Source organism: Drosophila simulans, chromosome 2R, assembly GCF_016746395.2.
Source record: "Drosophila simulans strain w501 chromosome 2R, Prin_Dsim_3.1, whole genome shotgun sequence".
Taxonomy (NCBI): Eukaryota; Metazoa; Arthropoda; class Insecta; order Diptera; family Drosophilidae; genus Drosophila; species Drosophila simulans.
Genome location: NC_052521.2, coordinates 2,801,641 through 2,818,574, shown reverse-complemented (window position 1 = coordinate 2,818,574; position 16,934 = coordinate 2,801,641). Strand labels below are relative to the sequence as shown.

The following is a 16,934-nucleotide window of genomic DNA, read 5'->3' as shown; positions in this document are numbered from 1 at the left end:
GATTTCGAATTGAAATCGCAAAATCGGTGCTCCGGTTTTCGAAATCGTAAAATGTTTTCGATTTGTAGAACAAGCACAATTGTCTGACCGAAATGAAAAGTAAATTCTTTATTTTATATCAAATCAGATTTTATATACCAATAGAAAAAATAGTTTCCTTAATGGTTTTTTCATGTTTACTCCACATGGTCACAAGATCATTCTGCTACTTAGTTATTTTATACAACATTTTTTTCTGACCACACCTTAGATTTGAAAAACAAAATTTTACAGTCGGCAACAAAAATGTTCGATTTCGCAAGGGGTTATAAGTACTTTGACAAAAGTTATCTCGAAGGTGGCCACACTGTTGGTGAAACGGAACAGGCAGTTAAAAATGCTTATAAAATATAAAAAAATTAATTAATTTAAAGATATTTAATTTAATTACTTAGAGAAATTGCAAAAAAACAAGAAAAAACTAACAAGAGCTCTAGGTCAACCGATGTCCTTAACTGGTCCCACCTGCCCTACCCTGGCGACGCCCTTGTTACTTTGGAAAATCTATTTATTTATTCATATTAGCTGTTAAATATTCGGGCGCTGGGGACGACACCATTTGAGGTAGAAAGGTCCTCCTGTCTTTGACGAAGACGAAATCTGATAAACAGATGTCGAGGATGGGGTGGTCGCGTATGTCGCTACCCAGAACGACGGTAATTGGTGGACTTGTTGGTCGGCTTAGCGATCAATCGCTAAGCGTCAGGTTCACCGCTAGCCAAGAAATACAGATTTAAAACTATATGCGAAGAAATCGGTCAGCCACAGGTTCAGGACCAAGAGGTCCAAGAGAGGAAAAGTTCCTTACGCGACACTGCATCGGAGTCGTCGGTAAACGCACGTCCGCTCATGGTGGAATGGCTAAGACACTGGAGGTCCTACGTTGGCACTCCTATTGGCCAGGCATGACAATCCAGGTATGTAAGAACAAAACGCCAAACTTCAAGATGCAAAAAGGGAAAGAAAGAAACACTACATCGACTTCCTAGACAAGTATCCGAGGTCCAAGAGTGGTCACGCATGGATATTATCGTACTCTATCGGTATTATCGTAGTGGACCATTTCTTAAAATACATTTATCTTAAGGCGATGAAGGATGCGACGGCGGCGAACGTAGTAGATTTCCTGGTGAACGAAGTTTTTTACAGGTTCGGTGTCCCTGAAACGATACATTCGGACAATGGAAAACAGTTCACATCTAAGACGTTTGAGGAGATGGTCGATGGGTTCGGAAACCAACATATTAAGACGCCGATATACTCAACCCGAAGCAACGCTGTGGAAAGGTTAATCGAAATGTGCTGGCGGCAATTCGGAGCTGGCAGAGATCGAGGTGGCCATACGGAATACTGTCCCCTCAAGCTTGACAGCTGAGGTCCCTGTGCGACCATAAAATGGCAGGGCGATGGATAAGCTCCGGGTCATAAACGCCAAAGTCCAGAAACACCTCGAGGGCGGCTATGAGACGAGGCGGCAGCGCTACGACAAGCAAGCTTGCACACTGCACGCCAGGCCAGGACAGGAAGTCTTCTGGAGGAACTTCGAGCTGAGTGATCTTCGTGCCAAAGTTCCTGAAAGCGAGGGTGGTCAAGGCCGTTGGGAGTAATGCATACTTGCTGGAGGATCTACAATGACGCCTTCTGTGACTGTATCCCGCCAAGGATATCTCGTTGTGATCTGCGGAATGGAAATAGAAAGCACACAATGTCAAAGGATCCAAACATATACACTTCCCGTAAAGCGTGGGCCCCACGTAAGGAGCCGTTCGAACTGCTGACTACATCAGTGCCGCGTTGAATCCTGCCGTCCTCCAAGCTACCAATTATTTTATCGTTCTGCTAAAACTCCGTGTAGCGCTAGTTACATCGATAGTTATCGATGCTTATGTTGCGAGCTGTGTGGCATGGGAAAAACTCTGCTAAGAAAAGAAAGCAGTTCTTATCACAACCTAGCAGTGCCCACAACCCCAAACAGCAAACCTTCCTTCTGCAAACCACTGTTGTTACAAACGGCGAAAAAAAGAGCTAACTGCGTCTTGTATACTCCACCTAGAAGCAACATACATTAGGAAAGTATGGCGAGATATTCACTCTCACTCACTTTCAACAGATTTTCATTGATCTGCACTTCGATATTTGTTTGGTTTTTTCTTTTTAGCGCGCAGCATTCGGTTGCGTACCATCATGTTGCAGAAACATATTTCGCGTATGCTCTTTGTAAACAAGCTGTAATAGCTTCACACTGCATGGAGAATGCATTGACTACAATATTGCAAAAATACTTCATAGTTGCCGCTACGCCAACGATTAAAAAAACAATGTCTTGAAAATTTATATATTTATTTAATATAATAATAAAGTAGTCTGCAAAACTAATATAAGTTAAATTATTATATCGCTGGCTGCAGGTCCTATGGCTACTATGTTAACAATTGCTTTGTACTTAATCTTAATTGGGTATTTAGCTAAATGATTGTTGAGTTTAGTATGTAATTTTTATATTAAATTTAATTTTTAGATTTAATAGTATAATTTGGTTACACGTATTGATTTATTGGTACTGCCAATTGCACTGTTTCCGTTGTGATGGTGAATGTTTATAGTGCAGTTAATTTCTGAACCGTCAGTGAATATGAAAGTATGTTGTTTGAGATTATTTTTTGTGAGCTCGTACAGTATTCGATGATTCTAGAGATGTTTCTTGTTTTTTATGGGTTCGGAGTGATGTGTCTATTAGAATTGGTATGGTCATGATGGTCTGTATTTGTGGAGTTTTTCGGGCTTGTGGGGTTATAGGTTCTAGGTTAGGTTCTAGGCTAAGTTTGATAGTTCGGTCTATTATTAGTAGTGTTTTTGGAAAAATAAAGGTTTTGTTTGAAGGTCTCGTTTCATTTCTAGGGAGGGAATATTTGCTTTCTAGAGAATGTTGCTTATTGGGGTGGAGCGATGGGCTCCCAGGGCTAGACGGATTGCGAAGTTGAATGCTTAGAATGCTTTTGGGAGCGTGGCCGTATAGAAACAGTCCGTATTCTAATTTGGCTATGACCGACCGTTGACTTGGCGACATCGATGAGGGTATACGTGTTGCAATTCAATTTAGGACTGGATAGGCATTTCAAAATATTTAGTTTATTGTGGAGTTTAGGTGTGTGTTCCGTTTATATTTGTCGTTCATTGTTATACCTAGAATTTAAAAAAAAGTAACGGATTTGTACGTCAATGCAGCTTATCTTGCAACTGCAGTTATGTTATTTTTAACATATGTTGGCATTTAGATAGAATTCGCAATGCCCTTGACTAGGAACCGCAATTCCCTATATTGTTTAAGTGGTTGTTCGTGCTGAAGTCTGTATATGTTTTTATTGAAATTTATTATTAAATTTTATTTTATTGTAAAGGGATATGATGTTAGATAATTTATTGAAAGCTATAAGGAATAGTATTACGGATATGGGTGAGCATTGGGGGATTCCATTGAATAGGGGTAATGGGTTCGATATATGCGGACCGAGACGGACAATTATTTTCCAGTTAATCATGAAGTTTTTTATGTAGTTGAATATTTTTGGGCCTGTTTTACAATTCTGAAGTTGATACCAGTTACCACCATACTATCCGGCCAAAAATCACCCGAACATATGGTCGAAAAGAGCTCGTTTGGGACAGTTATCTTGAAAGATGATATGTCCCTAGCGTAAGAGAAGTTAAATTTTTCCACTTTGATATTATCGGCTTTGGTTTTGTCTTGTATATAAGACAATACATCCGACGATGTTTGATCAGGGGAAAGCCGAGAAACGAAAATTAGTTTCTTTAGTGGAATTTGTTTAGTGGATGGCTCCGAATATTTTTTAGCTGCCGATTCTAGCAACATATGCGGATTTGCTGCGATTGACAGCTGATCAGTTGTGGGGTCCTGTTGACCATTTGCCCGTGGTTGCGGGGCCTTAGGCAGCCTACCACCAGCGGCTTTTTTGCGCTTTGGAGATTCATCTAATAGCTTAAGGCCATTAAACTGTGAATTAAGCGCGGAAAGAAGATCATCGGCTCAACGAAAACTATCTCTAGCTACGCCAAAACTGTTGATCAGTTCTTTCAAGCCACCTTTAGTTTGGCGCATAAACGATTTCATCTCGTTCGCAACCACAAGGCAAGCATCACAACAGTAATTTAGATTTTTACCCTTTGCTTGGTCATCACTTGTACGGCCATTAAAACCAGCGCACTTAGTATGCACCATTCTATCACATAGCCAACAAGTCATTTTTGGTTGCTCAGGTTTTATAACCTGGCAACAATTTTTATAAAAGCAGACAACATTTACGGTTTCCATGTTCAACTGAAATCAGACCACTGTGCGTGCACGAAAACACAAGACCAAAACTTTCAAGCGAGCTGTTAAAGGAGCCGCACGAGAGCAGTCTGCACGCTGAGAAATTTAGATTTTGTGTGGAAGAGCGAAAGAGAGAGAGAGGGAGAGCGAAAAGTGCAATTTATATGCATGCAAAAAACAACACCAAACACCACTGCGAACAACGCACAAAAAGGGAGAGTTGTTTTAAAGCTTGTGGTATTTGGCTATTAAATATTTCGTTAAATGTTTAAATGTATTGTTTTTTTTTAATCATTTGTCCTATGGCAGATCCTTTTCATGTTTGGAGGGCTTAGATATGTAATTTCGAGGTAAGTTGTGTTTTATTCTATGGTTCGGGCAGTTGGCAGTTGTTTCTGTATTCTTTCGGAACTCCTCTGAACAGTTCCAGTCGCCAGAGAGGTCAGAAAAGTGTCCCAAAAAGATGTATGTTATCAATTTAGTTGCTAGCTAATGTTGTCTCACTGTTTACCGGGTTTGAGATGGCATAAATTTGTTTTACGGGTTTTAGTCCGCAGAAACGTCTTATATTAGCCCATATTTTGTATGAAGGGGGGGTAGTGGGTTAGAAGGTTGAGGTGAAATAGTTAGGGGAGTCTTTTTTTTTAAGTCGTACCTAAATTTTTCATTTTTGCATCTGTAGTCTATTATGCTTTCTAAGGTAATTATTCGGTTGGTAAGCTATTTATATAGTATAGTATAGAGTAAAAGGGTATAATAGATTATTTGAAAAGTATTTAACAGGCAGAGAGAAGCGATTCCGACCATGTAAAGAATACATATTCTTGATTAGGATTAAAAGCCAAATGGATCTGACCATGCCCGTCTGTCCGCTGGTTTACTAGCAAATTTTAAAGGAACCCAAAGGACGTGACCATTCATTAATCTAGTAGAATTCATCTTCCAATACTGGAAACTCTTAGTGAAAGCACCTATCATACAGCTTATGTATGGAAAGCAGATCGATAGAAGTAGAGACAGATTGACTAAGAGAATAAGAACAGTACATAGTGTAAATAAACAACGGGAAGTTACGTGATAGGCAGCAAATTAGGAAATTTCTTGAACATTCCTTTTAGGTCCAGGACCCTACCCTGGCGACTCCCTTGATCCAGATCCCGCAGCAAATCTAAGGCGGAGAACGCCATCGAAACATCACCTAAGACCAAATGATCTGTGGGACACAGATCTTGTAGTGGGTAGGAGTTTAAGCAGGCACCCCCTTTCCGCTAGACCTCTTCAGCCCTAATGCCCGCAGAAGTTCAAGTGCCTACAACAATGTAGCCGATACACCATAACATCAGCAGCAACAGCGACGAGCTGGAATGTCATCCATCGTTGGTTCGACAGCAACAACAGAGCAGCGGTAGCAGTGTGCCGACAGAAATGCGCCGCCCGCCCATAGCATGCATCAGCGCGAAAAGCGGCCCATTTCAGCAATAACAAGACGCCTCTCTGGAACAAACTGAAAACTGCAGCGCTAGCAACTTGAACTGAGCAACAATGTTGGGCTGAAATCTAAAAATCAATACGGTGGATTGCACGAGTTTTCGCTGCTGCTCTGCCAGCATCGAAAATATGCTGATGGATGGTGGATGGCGAAACGCAGATCGGCCACACTTTTAAAACTGCTCTGATATTTTATTAATTTTTGGAAATTTCTATTGATATGCCAAAAACTTTTTGCAACGCCAACACGAACGCCGACAAAAATGCCACCAGGCCCACACTTTTGAAAATGTTTCGTTAAATTTTCATATGTATGTATGTTAGTCTTGTTAATTTCTACCGATTTAACAAAAAACTTTCACATGAAAAACATTTGAAAAATGTTTTTATTTTCCTTTGTTTTATTATTTGTTCTGCCAATTTCTATCGGTATACCAAAAACACGTTGGCCACACCCCTCCTTACACCTGAAATGGTCACGCCCACACTTCTGAACAACTTTTAATTTTTTTCTCAATTTATTTTCCAATACCTATCGATATCCCAAAAAAATGATGAAATTTCTCCTTCTCACTTCCCCTAGCTGAGTAACGCGTATCTGAAACGTGCACAGGTTCTGTCTCTGGAAGCTGCATGCTTAATGTCAACATTCTGTCTTTGATAGTTCTGAGATCAAACGGACGGACATATGGACATGTCAAACAGCGCGCTTCTCGCCATGCGCTCAGGTCAAGTGGGGGGAGGCTGTTATTGACTTGTTACTTCAAAAAAATGACAAAAAATCATTCATTCATCATCATTTCCTATCTAAAGATACGCGTTACTCAGCTAGTGGAAGGCCGAATGTGAAAGTTCAACAGTTTTCTGACATTGGGGAAAAAATAGAAAAAAACCGGAACCGGTTCGGCTTTAGGGCGTTAGAGAGGCAAAGAGTTTTTTGGCAACTCGATAAAAATTTACAAGACTAATAAAATTATAAGAAATGTAAAATGGTTAAAAAATGTGGGCGTGGCAAACATTTTTTTCGCAAATCGATAGAAATTTACAAATCTAATAAAAATAATGAAAAAATTTGGAAAAATGGTTCAAAAGGATGGGCGTGGCAGTTTTGTGCGATTTGTGGACGTGGCAACATAGGTAAACAAACTTGCGCTGCTTCTTTGTCTCTAGAATCTGTATGCTGAATCTAAACTTTCTAGATTTTATAGTTCCTGAGATCTCGATGTTCATGCGGACGGACATGGCCAGATCGACTCGGCTATTGATCCTAATCAAGAATATATATACTTTATATAGCCGGAAACGCCTTCTGCCTGTTAAATACTCTTGAACGAATCAAGTATACCCTTTTACTCTACGAGTAGCGGGAGTAAGTAGAGAAGATATACGAATTTATGGATTTTGCAATGCACAATTTTTTATACTAAAAGCGTAAAATACCTTTCTACTGATCTATGCTATTTTTTGAAAATACCGTATGAAACACTGTGGCAAGTCGAAGTATACATGCAGTCACGTCAAATATTGTAGTCTGCAAAAATTAAAACTCGCACATCAGGAACCTACCTTTGAATTGTATGCTTTACTTTGGGTTTAGAAATAATATACATCGCATAAACACATTTCTGTTTATGAACACTTAAAGGAAAACATATATTGAATCTTGCATGTTAAGGCCGTTACATACTTTTATGTAAAAATTTAATATCATTTTATTGAATACTACTCAGCAACTATAGAGCAATATTGTAATTGTGATTTGCGCTACTTCCAGAATTTTCTATGTCCTCAGGCCTTTTGCCTAAAAATTAAAAGCAGCTTACAAATTTTAATAAATATTTTCGATATTTCAAGTTGTTCTCCCGAAATATATTTATAAAAAGTAAACCAATTACTTTCAGAGCTTAGTTTTGTTAAATATTGTTAGAATTATTTATACATACATACATATAATTAAAACTGCGCTTTTTAAGTTTTAATATTTATACAAATATGCTTTTTATATAACACGAAGTGAGTATAGTTTTTAAATAATGTTACATGAAGAAACACGATTCTCCAATTTATTGCAAGATGAGATGTCATTCCGTGTACATACTATTATTTGAATGCTTCTTAATATACAATCAATCTTTATAGCTAAAGTAAAGTATTATTACGAATTGTATACCTATGATTTTCCTGTTGGAGGACAGACAAACATTGATCTAATACTATTATAATCTAACACAATTAGTATTTGCTGCTTTCATCACATGCAGCAAAAATTGAAATTGCTCCTCCATCTACTTAACAAAACTATTATCTGCGGTTTTTATACAATAAATATGTTTTCATTGATAAAGGAAGTTGAAGCTGTTGAATGTGCTCCTCCAAGTTTGTGCGGCCAATTTTTTGACGAATTGTTCTTCGGCAAAGATCCATTAGGGGCAACGGTTCAGCTTAAAAGATAAAGGTAAGAAATTGTTTTTTTTTGTAAAAATATATATAGTTTTTTAATAAATACCATACGACATCTAAATAACTAATGTACTTTTCGCAATGATCATGTAATCAGAAATTAATTTAAAACAAAACAGAGTGCTATAGTCGAGTTCCCCGACTATCAGATACCCGTTACCAGTTCTCTGACATTGGGGATATGTGGGCATTAGAGTGGGCGTGGCAAAAAGTTTTTTGAGATCTCTATAGTAAATTATAAGAAAATAGAAAAATATCATAACATTCTTTAAGTGGGAGCGTAACAGCTTGGCCAGCTTGTGTACATGGCAAAATCAGTTAACCAACTTTCGCTGCGTCTAGGTTTCTGGAATCTGCATCTCCAATCTTGTTTAGCCGAGATCTTGACGATCAAGGGCAATGTCCAGATCGACTTGGCTAGTGATTCTAATCAATAATATTTATGATGAATAATATAATCATAATCACACCAGTGGATTATGCTGCAAAGGTAAACGAATATGTACGAAACCAAGCCGCAGAACTTTTAAAAAAGAGCACAGATTTACACAATCCATATGAAAAGTGACACAACTCACAACCTCCAAAAGCAAGTCGGAGGGGTACAATGCCACCGGAATGCCACTCGTGCCGGCCGAGCAACGCATTCCGCTTCGGCAAAAGCAATGTGCAACGGTCTTTACTACAAACTGCTTTTACAAACTAAACCATTTAGAGATTAGGTGTTGTGCTATTTTATAACAGAAGCAAATATGTTATTTTTAAGCCTTTTCACGTCGAACAATAATTGGACTTGCACGTTGGTAGTGACAACGATCGGAATCAAAATAGACTCCATACGGTACATCCCAGTTGAGGGAATGCAGACTTTGAGAAAGCAAAAACTAAAATAGAAATATATTTTAAAAGTGTCAAGTGCATGAAAAAACTATTTGATTAAAAATAACGAAACTATATCTATTTTTATACCCGCTTCCTTTTATACCTGTTACTCGTAGAGTAAAAGGGTATACTAGATTCGTTGAAAAGTATGTAACAGGCAGAAGGAAGCGTTCCCGACTATATAGAGTATACATATTCTTGATCAGGATCAAGAGCCGAGTCGATCTAGCCTGGCCGTCTGTTCGTATACCAAAAAAACGACCAAAACGGTCACATTTATATTTTGAAACAATTTTTAAATTTTTCTCACTTTATTCACCAATTTCTTTCGATGTCCCAGAAAAATTATGAAATTTCCACTAACGAGTAACGACAGTCGGACAACTCGACTTTAGCATTCTCCTTTGTTTAATATTTCTATTTCATATTATTCAATAAGAATATATATGATCAAATAACAACTGAAAATATTTTTCTCAAAAAAGTGATAAATATCAAATAGGTATTAATATAATAGGTATATTTCTACTTATATTATTAGATGTAAATGCATATATACTGAAATATATATGTATGTACATACATACATGACACATATGTACATCCCTCTGCAAGGCTAAACAAATTTAGTTTAAATATTCAAGGGATGTACTCAGCCCTATCAGAGCATATTAATAGAAATCAAAAAGCATTTTCGAACTTGCACACCATATTCCCTAATTAAATCTGCATACCTAATCATAACTTTTTAGCTCGCATAGTTTCCGAGACAACGATTAACAATAAATGAATGTACTTTATGCCCATATACTCGTATTTTTCATATAATCTGGTATATCTTATATGTATGTAATATATCAAATTTACTCACGATCTAATCCACCAATGTAACGCATTGTTATTTCACAGTGTCCCCAAACCGCCGAAACAATTGGATATAGTTTTTTTCCTCGCAGTCCTCTAAACGCAATACCGAGGTACTGCTGATCAACAATGAAGCTTAGTGTTCCTTCGTCCATATCTAACGCTACTAAGAACTTATCTGGAACTAAAAAAGCTTCGTCGTTTTTAAGAATGGCTGGATATGTAACTCCAGCGCAGTTTTTTGAGTCATGGTATAATTTATTTCTTCCTAAGTCCCAGCCCCAACTTTGTTCAGTTGATCCAACTAAACTTTGGTAGCCAACTGAATGTAAAGGTGCATCTGCAGTGCATACCCCGACAACAGCGTGGGTTCCTCTTTGCCTTGTTGGCCAGTAAATTTCCCAAATATGCAATCCCTTTGTAAGTCCGACTTTTCCGCGAATACAATCAGTACTTTGAGCCACTGGGTGCCTATGAAATGTCAACTTGTCGTCCTCTTTTACAAAAATGTTAAGAGACCGATCTTCGGAGTTCCATGAATGCTTTAATTGAAGATCTCGAGATGCTGGCGGCATATCAAGCAATATATCGATTCGTGCTGGTTTAACGAAATCAGCTTGCAACTCTCTTGGTATTATTGGTTTGAATGTAGACTGTGAATCATTGCGACTAACTGTTTTGACTCCGCCACTAATTTTTTGACCCATGTTCATGCCACGGCAGCTTCTGGATCTTCTTTGGTCGATTGCAATTTTGTAGGATAGTCGAAGACGTTCAAACTCCCTTGGTTCCAATCTTGACAAAACAACTCTCGGGGATAGTGTGGATATAGATGAAACACTTTGAGGACGACGCCTTTCACTGGACCTAATAGAAGGTGTCCGACCACCCTTATACCTTAAAAGAAAGAAAATTAACGATTTTGTGTTACCTTGAAATGAAATACGTTATGTATACACATAAAAGAGCATACATACGTACATATAAAAACATATAAACATACATATACATACATACATAGACATGTATATGCATATGTGCATTCGCGTTGAAGACACTTCTACATTCCATGTACTTTACATTACCTTTAAACAATAATACAGATAAACTGGTTAATATTATAAAACATTTCGTACATATTTACATATTTTAAACTTTTGTCAAAACACAAAAAGTATGTGGAGCATTTATTACTTAAATTGGCCATAAACTTGAATAAAATTTACCTTTTTTTACCAAATTCCATTTATAAAGCAGTATACAAAAATTGGACAAAATGGCGTCACCGAGTGAAGTTAATTTCTTTTCTTACTTAGTTGTGAAATCGTAATGTTCATTATGCACAGAAATATGTAGAGAGTATTTAAAATATAAACGAAACAAACAACTATTTTCAACGTAAATAAAAAAATTTGTTATTCAAGATAACACACGGGTTGTCCGATCACAATATATGTAGGCTTACATACAGTATTACAAAACCGAGCCAACAAAACAGGGTGCTTATGGCATTAATCATAAAAGATTTCTTTTGGGCGGAATACACGGCACAATTTTTGTTAAATACTAAACATTCTCAATGCTCAATTTTCGTTTTTGCAAATCTAGTAAGAGATTATCGTAAATTAGATATCTTAAGTTGCCTAATTAATACTACAATTTCGCGGACTTCTAGTTTGTGTGATAAACTGATTATGTTGACACTTATGTTGTTCCAAAGATACAATGACGTCTAGAATCTAGATCTGGGGATGCAACATGCAGATTATAGAACACATTGCACATTGCATAGAAATCTACGATAAAGTATGCATTTCCAGAGCAATAAGATCGGAAACGAATTAAAAAGATATATATTCCTATATCGTGTCCTTCTGTCATTAATGAGCAAAACAAGTTATTTAAGGTTTCTATAACAATTTCGGGCTTTTAATAGCATTTTTACATACCCCTATGGTAAGGCTAGTGGAAATATTAGTCTTCGTTTCTTTTTTCTAAATTAAAACAAAAAGTGGAACAGCATTACACTTGCGCTTTGGAATGACACAACTGCGTTTTCATTAAAATGAAAATTTAGCTGCAATCAGTAAATTTTTAATTTTAAAGTCATATTCGCAACTATTTGTTTGCCATATGGTCAAACGAATAGAGTTCGTCGTATTATGACTCGCAACCCGCTACACAATGACAATACATAATGTTAATTAACCTATACAGTAAAAACATAAGAAAGAATAACTGTATTGAAATTGGTCACAACATTATAATCGAAGTATATGTACATTTACTCGAACCCTAAAAGTATACTATACGAGCTATGATTAAGCCTTTCGCATTGCTCTGCCGCCAGCTCCAGAATAATCTTTTTCGATCTATGGAAATAGGTCTTTGACCCATTCTTTAAATTCGTGGCTATTTTGGAAAGTTTAGCTTAAATCTCCATCGGAGTTATTAGAACTTTTTTTGTCGGGACTCTGTATTTGCTACTTTTTTTTCGGTGCCTCGGAATTGTCGTAGAGTTAGTCCTGAAAGTAGACACCGTTAATTTGGTTCCGCTTTTAAATTTCTACCCGCTACACATCCGCAAAGCAAGAAAATTCGACCCCAAAAATGGCTAAGAAGGTGCATGAAGTCACCAACAACCTTGACACATTCGAAAAATGTTATGTTTATTTTTTGTTTAATTACTTGTTTTGAAAATTTTTATCGGTATGACAAAATCATTTTGTACACGCTCACTCTTAAGCCCATAAACAGCACAAAACTGTCATGCTCACACGTTTGAAAAATGTGTTGTATTTTTTTAAAAGATTTTCTAGTCCTGTAAATTTTTATCAATTTGCAAAAAAAAAACCTTTTGCCACGCGCTAAAACCGCCCAAAACTGCCACGTCCACACTTTTGCAAAATATTTTATATTTTTCATAATGGGGAATGTGAACGGTAAAATCATTTTCTGGGATATCGATAGATATTGGGGAATAAAATGAGAAAAATTTTAAATGTTTTTTTAACGTGTGGGCGTGAATGTTTTGGGCGTTTTATAAGTGAAAGAAGAGGCGTGACCACGGTGTTTTGGTAACTGATAAAAAATTACAAGACAAAGAAAAAATAACGAAGAATAATCAAAATATTTTTTGTATTGATTTTAATAATATATTGTTACTTAGAGGCGAAATAGCAACCATAATTTAAAAGCAGCCACAAAATTTATAATTTATAATATAACACAAGAAATAAAAAATTATATAGCAAGTGCAGCAAAAATGCCTCGCGATTCTTTTCTGTCTCTTTCCAATTTTTATATGAATCGTTTTTTCCAATGCTTTCACACTTAAGACTCGAATATAAGCAAATTTAAATATTTATTACATATGGTAGTACATTATGAAGAGATATTTTTTTATGTACTGTGAAACAAATACTATCGAATTTAAAACACCTAGTACTAGTTTATAATATTCATAACAATCACAGATTCTCAAGACTACCATGAATCCTAGCTGTGTGCTAGGAAGATATTTCAAAACTTAGTGAGCGTATCGATAGAAATTCGCAAGTAAAAAGGAAAATCAAAAGGAAATCGAAAAAAAATGTAGATTTCGAGATCAAGGCTACTTATACCTAGTGCGTGCCAACCACTTAAAGAAATGTCTAACATCTTTCTTTTATTCGTATCATTCCTATGCCTATGGCTTGTATATCAAGATTTCCAAATTGTCTTATTGAATTCCTTATTGATTTGAACTTAGTGACCGGGTTAAAGCAAACACAATAGAATAAAAAGATGCGTAACGACCATTCATTGGTTTGGACTATGCATCCACTTTTTTGTTGACGACCAAAATTGCTCTCTATCCGTTCGCGTAAAATTGAGAGCGTATAAAATCTAAAAATAGAACGTACTTAAAAGAAATAAACGAGTAAGTGCGTACTTGTGCTAGAAGACGATTTTCGGGCCGAAATTAATTTTGTTCTACGAACCGCAATTACATATTTCGAGTTTCAGGCAATTTCGTTGCAAAATGATCTACTCAAATACTATTTAAAAATGTATACCTTGACTATTTATTTTTTTTAAAGAAGTGTTTTTTTTTTTTTAATTAAGTAACAGTTTCATATTATAATTTGTGATTATGATTACTAATACGGGACTGCCGACATACTTTAACATCAACGTCAATTTTTCAACTTATAAATTAAATAAATTTGCGATCTGGAATTTATTTTCCAAATAAAAAAATACATTTCAAAAAAATAATAAAAACACAAGCATTTATAAAATAAATAATAAGAAACTGGTTATTGCAAAAAAAAAAACATATTATTAAAACATAATAATAAAAACCAACAATCATTGTCTTCTTTATTTTTACGCAAGATGAATTACTGACAATTTTTCTATAATAATGTCTTTTTTGAAATGTATAATGTGATATTATGTAAATATGTATATTCGGCTACTACTATTTCTATGCGATATTCAAATAATTATAGCAATGCAAAAAATAGTATTGATTTGACGTGTTTTGGAAAATCGATACAAATTTAAAAGACTAATTAAATTATAAAAAATATCCAGAAATTTGTTAAAAAATGTGGCCGTGGCAGTTTTTTGCGGTTTAAGGGCGTTAGAGTGGCGTGGCAATTTGTTTTTTTGAAATCGATAGAAATTAACAAGACTAATAAAAATGTGAAAGAATATCAATACATTTTCAAAAGTGGGGGCGTGGCAGTTTTGTGCGGTTTGTGGGCGTTAGATTGGGCAAGGCAACATGGGTTATGGGCTTGTGTCTATGTCTCTAGAATCTGTATGCTGATTCTCAACCTTCCAGCTTTTATAGTTCCTGAGATCTCGACGTTCATACGGACAGACTGACATGGCCAGATTGAATAGGCTATTGATCCTGATCAAGAATATATATACTTTATATATATATAGTAATAATCTGAAAGACTAAAGGATGTTGTAAAGTAAGTTAAAGTAAACGTTACATTGTGGGTTTCGGGAATATACGTGTGTGTGAATTAACGATATGCAAGAGTGAAAGCGGCTTACGCCGCCTTCTTTGAGTTAAGCCAGCACGTTAGCTTTTAAAAGGAAAGTAGAGATGCAGTCTTGGTTTAAATGTAATTTTTATGCAATAACCAAAATTTCATATTGATTCAACGTTACTTTTAAAGTTAATAGAAAATAAATGAAAAGTTGTTTATGCACCGACGAATCGGTACATCTCATAAAACAAATTCGAGAAAAGTTCATCGTATAACTGAAGCACATGGCAAGATCGACTTGTCTAGTAATCCTGATCAATAATATAGTTATTTATATACAAGTACTTTATGCATTAGATAAACGTTTCCTTCGCTTTTAAATATTTTCCAACAAATCTTTAAGATTGTGTGCAATTACGTATGTGTGTATTTTTGAAGATATCGGTGTCACTCCTAATTAATATTCTTATGAAGAACTTTCGTACGCTCATACCGATTCAATCCGAGGAGACTGAATATATGAAATTCAATATGTACAGACAGGTTTTCACATATAATTATTTGCATCACATAACTCGAAATTTTATTTGATAAACGTTTATAAATATGAACATACATATGTTCTTACATTCCAAATTTACAATAAATTTATCAATGCCGACGCTTAGATTTGTATGAATCTCATTTATCAGTTCCTGTGAAACTTACATTACTTTTATCTTGTCGATTTGCTATGATTAAAATAAAACAACACATAAAGCAAAATATCACTCAGGAACCTTTGATGCACAAAACATTCATTTGTTTGTATATCCACATATACACGTACATCAACAGTGTTGTGACATGTAACGATTTTTGTCATGTGCGGAATGAGTGGGATTTTTGAGGACTGATAAATCTTCGAAATGATATAATTTATATAAATAACTTCAAAGACTGCAGTTTTGCAAAGACTTTCTAAGTCAAGCCGTTTCAAGACATGCGTAGCAAAACATAATCGAAATTAAACAAATTTGAAAATCTATTTAAACTGACTTACATTTCTAATGAAAAAGTTCCTAATTTTATCACCAAATTACAAATTTTTTAAATTAAAGGTGCCTGATGGACCCCAATTCGTAAACGTAACTTGATAAGTTTAAAGCTGCAAAGCAGTTAAAAATCGGTCATAATATTAGGTAGTGCAACTGCAATAAAAAGTTTTAGAAAAAGGTTTGGTTTTTCTTTTTGGCTCGGAACAATATTAATTTAAAAAAATGGTGGTACAAAATGGTGGGTGTGACAGTTTGAAGCGGTTTGTGGGCGTTAGCGTGGGTGTGGCAACAAACTTGCGCTGAGCCTATGTCTCTAGAATCTGTATACTGAATCTCAATCTTCTAGCTTTAATAGTTCCTGAGATCTCGATACGGACAGACGGACATAGCTAGATCGACTCGTCTTTGACACTGATCAAGAATATATATACTTTAAGTGCCTGTTACATACTTTTCAAAGAATTTAGTACGTGAGTCCAGTTAACTAGGCTGGGATTTTTTTTTTTTTTTTTTTTATTTAATTTACTTTTAAGTTACAATCTGTTCTTAAAAAATAACAATAAGTAATTGGTTGACTAGATGCGAAAAATAAAAGAAGCGGCCCTTCCCAGTGCAAGGATACGCTAATACATTAATAATTTAATTCTGTTGGAATTAAATTTTAATCTTCTTGGTTCAAACTCTGTCATCGGTATTTGTCTCAAGTTTGAGTTTTGGTGGCTAAGTAGTTGATTTGTGTGTTTTTTGCTGCTTTTTTTTAATAGTTTCGTTGACCGTTTTTATGTTTAAATTATTATGGATATCTTCGTTTCTAATGTACCATTCGGCTTTTGTGAT

General features: G+C 35.7%; 1 protein-coding gene and 1 long non-coding RNA gene across 5 annotated transcripts; one reads left to right on the top strand and one right to left on the bottom strand.

The window, feature by feature from the left end:
- Window positions 1–5,020: 5,020 nt before the first annotated feature.
- Window positions 5,021–6,232, top strand: LOC123327129. The gene is made up of 2 exons (XR_006541602.1): window positions 5,021–5,423; window positions 5,491–6,232. It is a non-coding gene; the product is annotated as an uncharacterized LOC123327129 (long non-coding RNA).
- A 1,659-nt stretch (window positions 6,233–7,891) lies between these two features.
- On the bottom strand, window positions 7,892–15,917 carry LOC6725079 (protein gustavus). 4 transcript variants are annotated; one of them, XM_016173406.3, is made up of 3 exons: window positions 15,769–15,917; window positions 10,074–10,963; window positions 7,892–8,301 (listed from the first exon to the last, which is right to left on the bottom strand). In XM_016173406.3, coding segments are annotated over exons 1-3 (1,032 nt in total). In that variant the 5' UTR covers window positions 15,771–15,917; the 3' UTR covers window positions 7,892–8,161. The 4 variants fall into 4 exon arrangements, with proteins under 4 accessions (XP_016026005.1, XP_002106107.1, XP_039147446.1 ...); XM_002106071.4 differs by lacking the exon at window positions 15,769–15,917 and adding an exon at window positions 11,293–11,583; XM_039291512.2 differs by lacking the exon at window positions 15,769–15,917 and adding an exon at window positions 11,048–11,124.
- Between the last annotated feature and the right edge of the window lie 1,017 nt (window positions 15,918–16,934).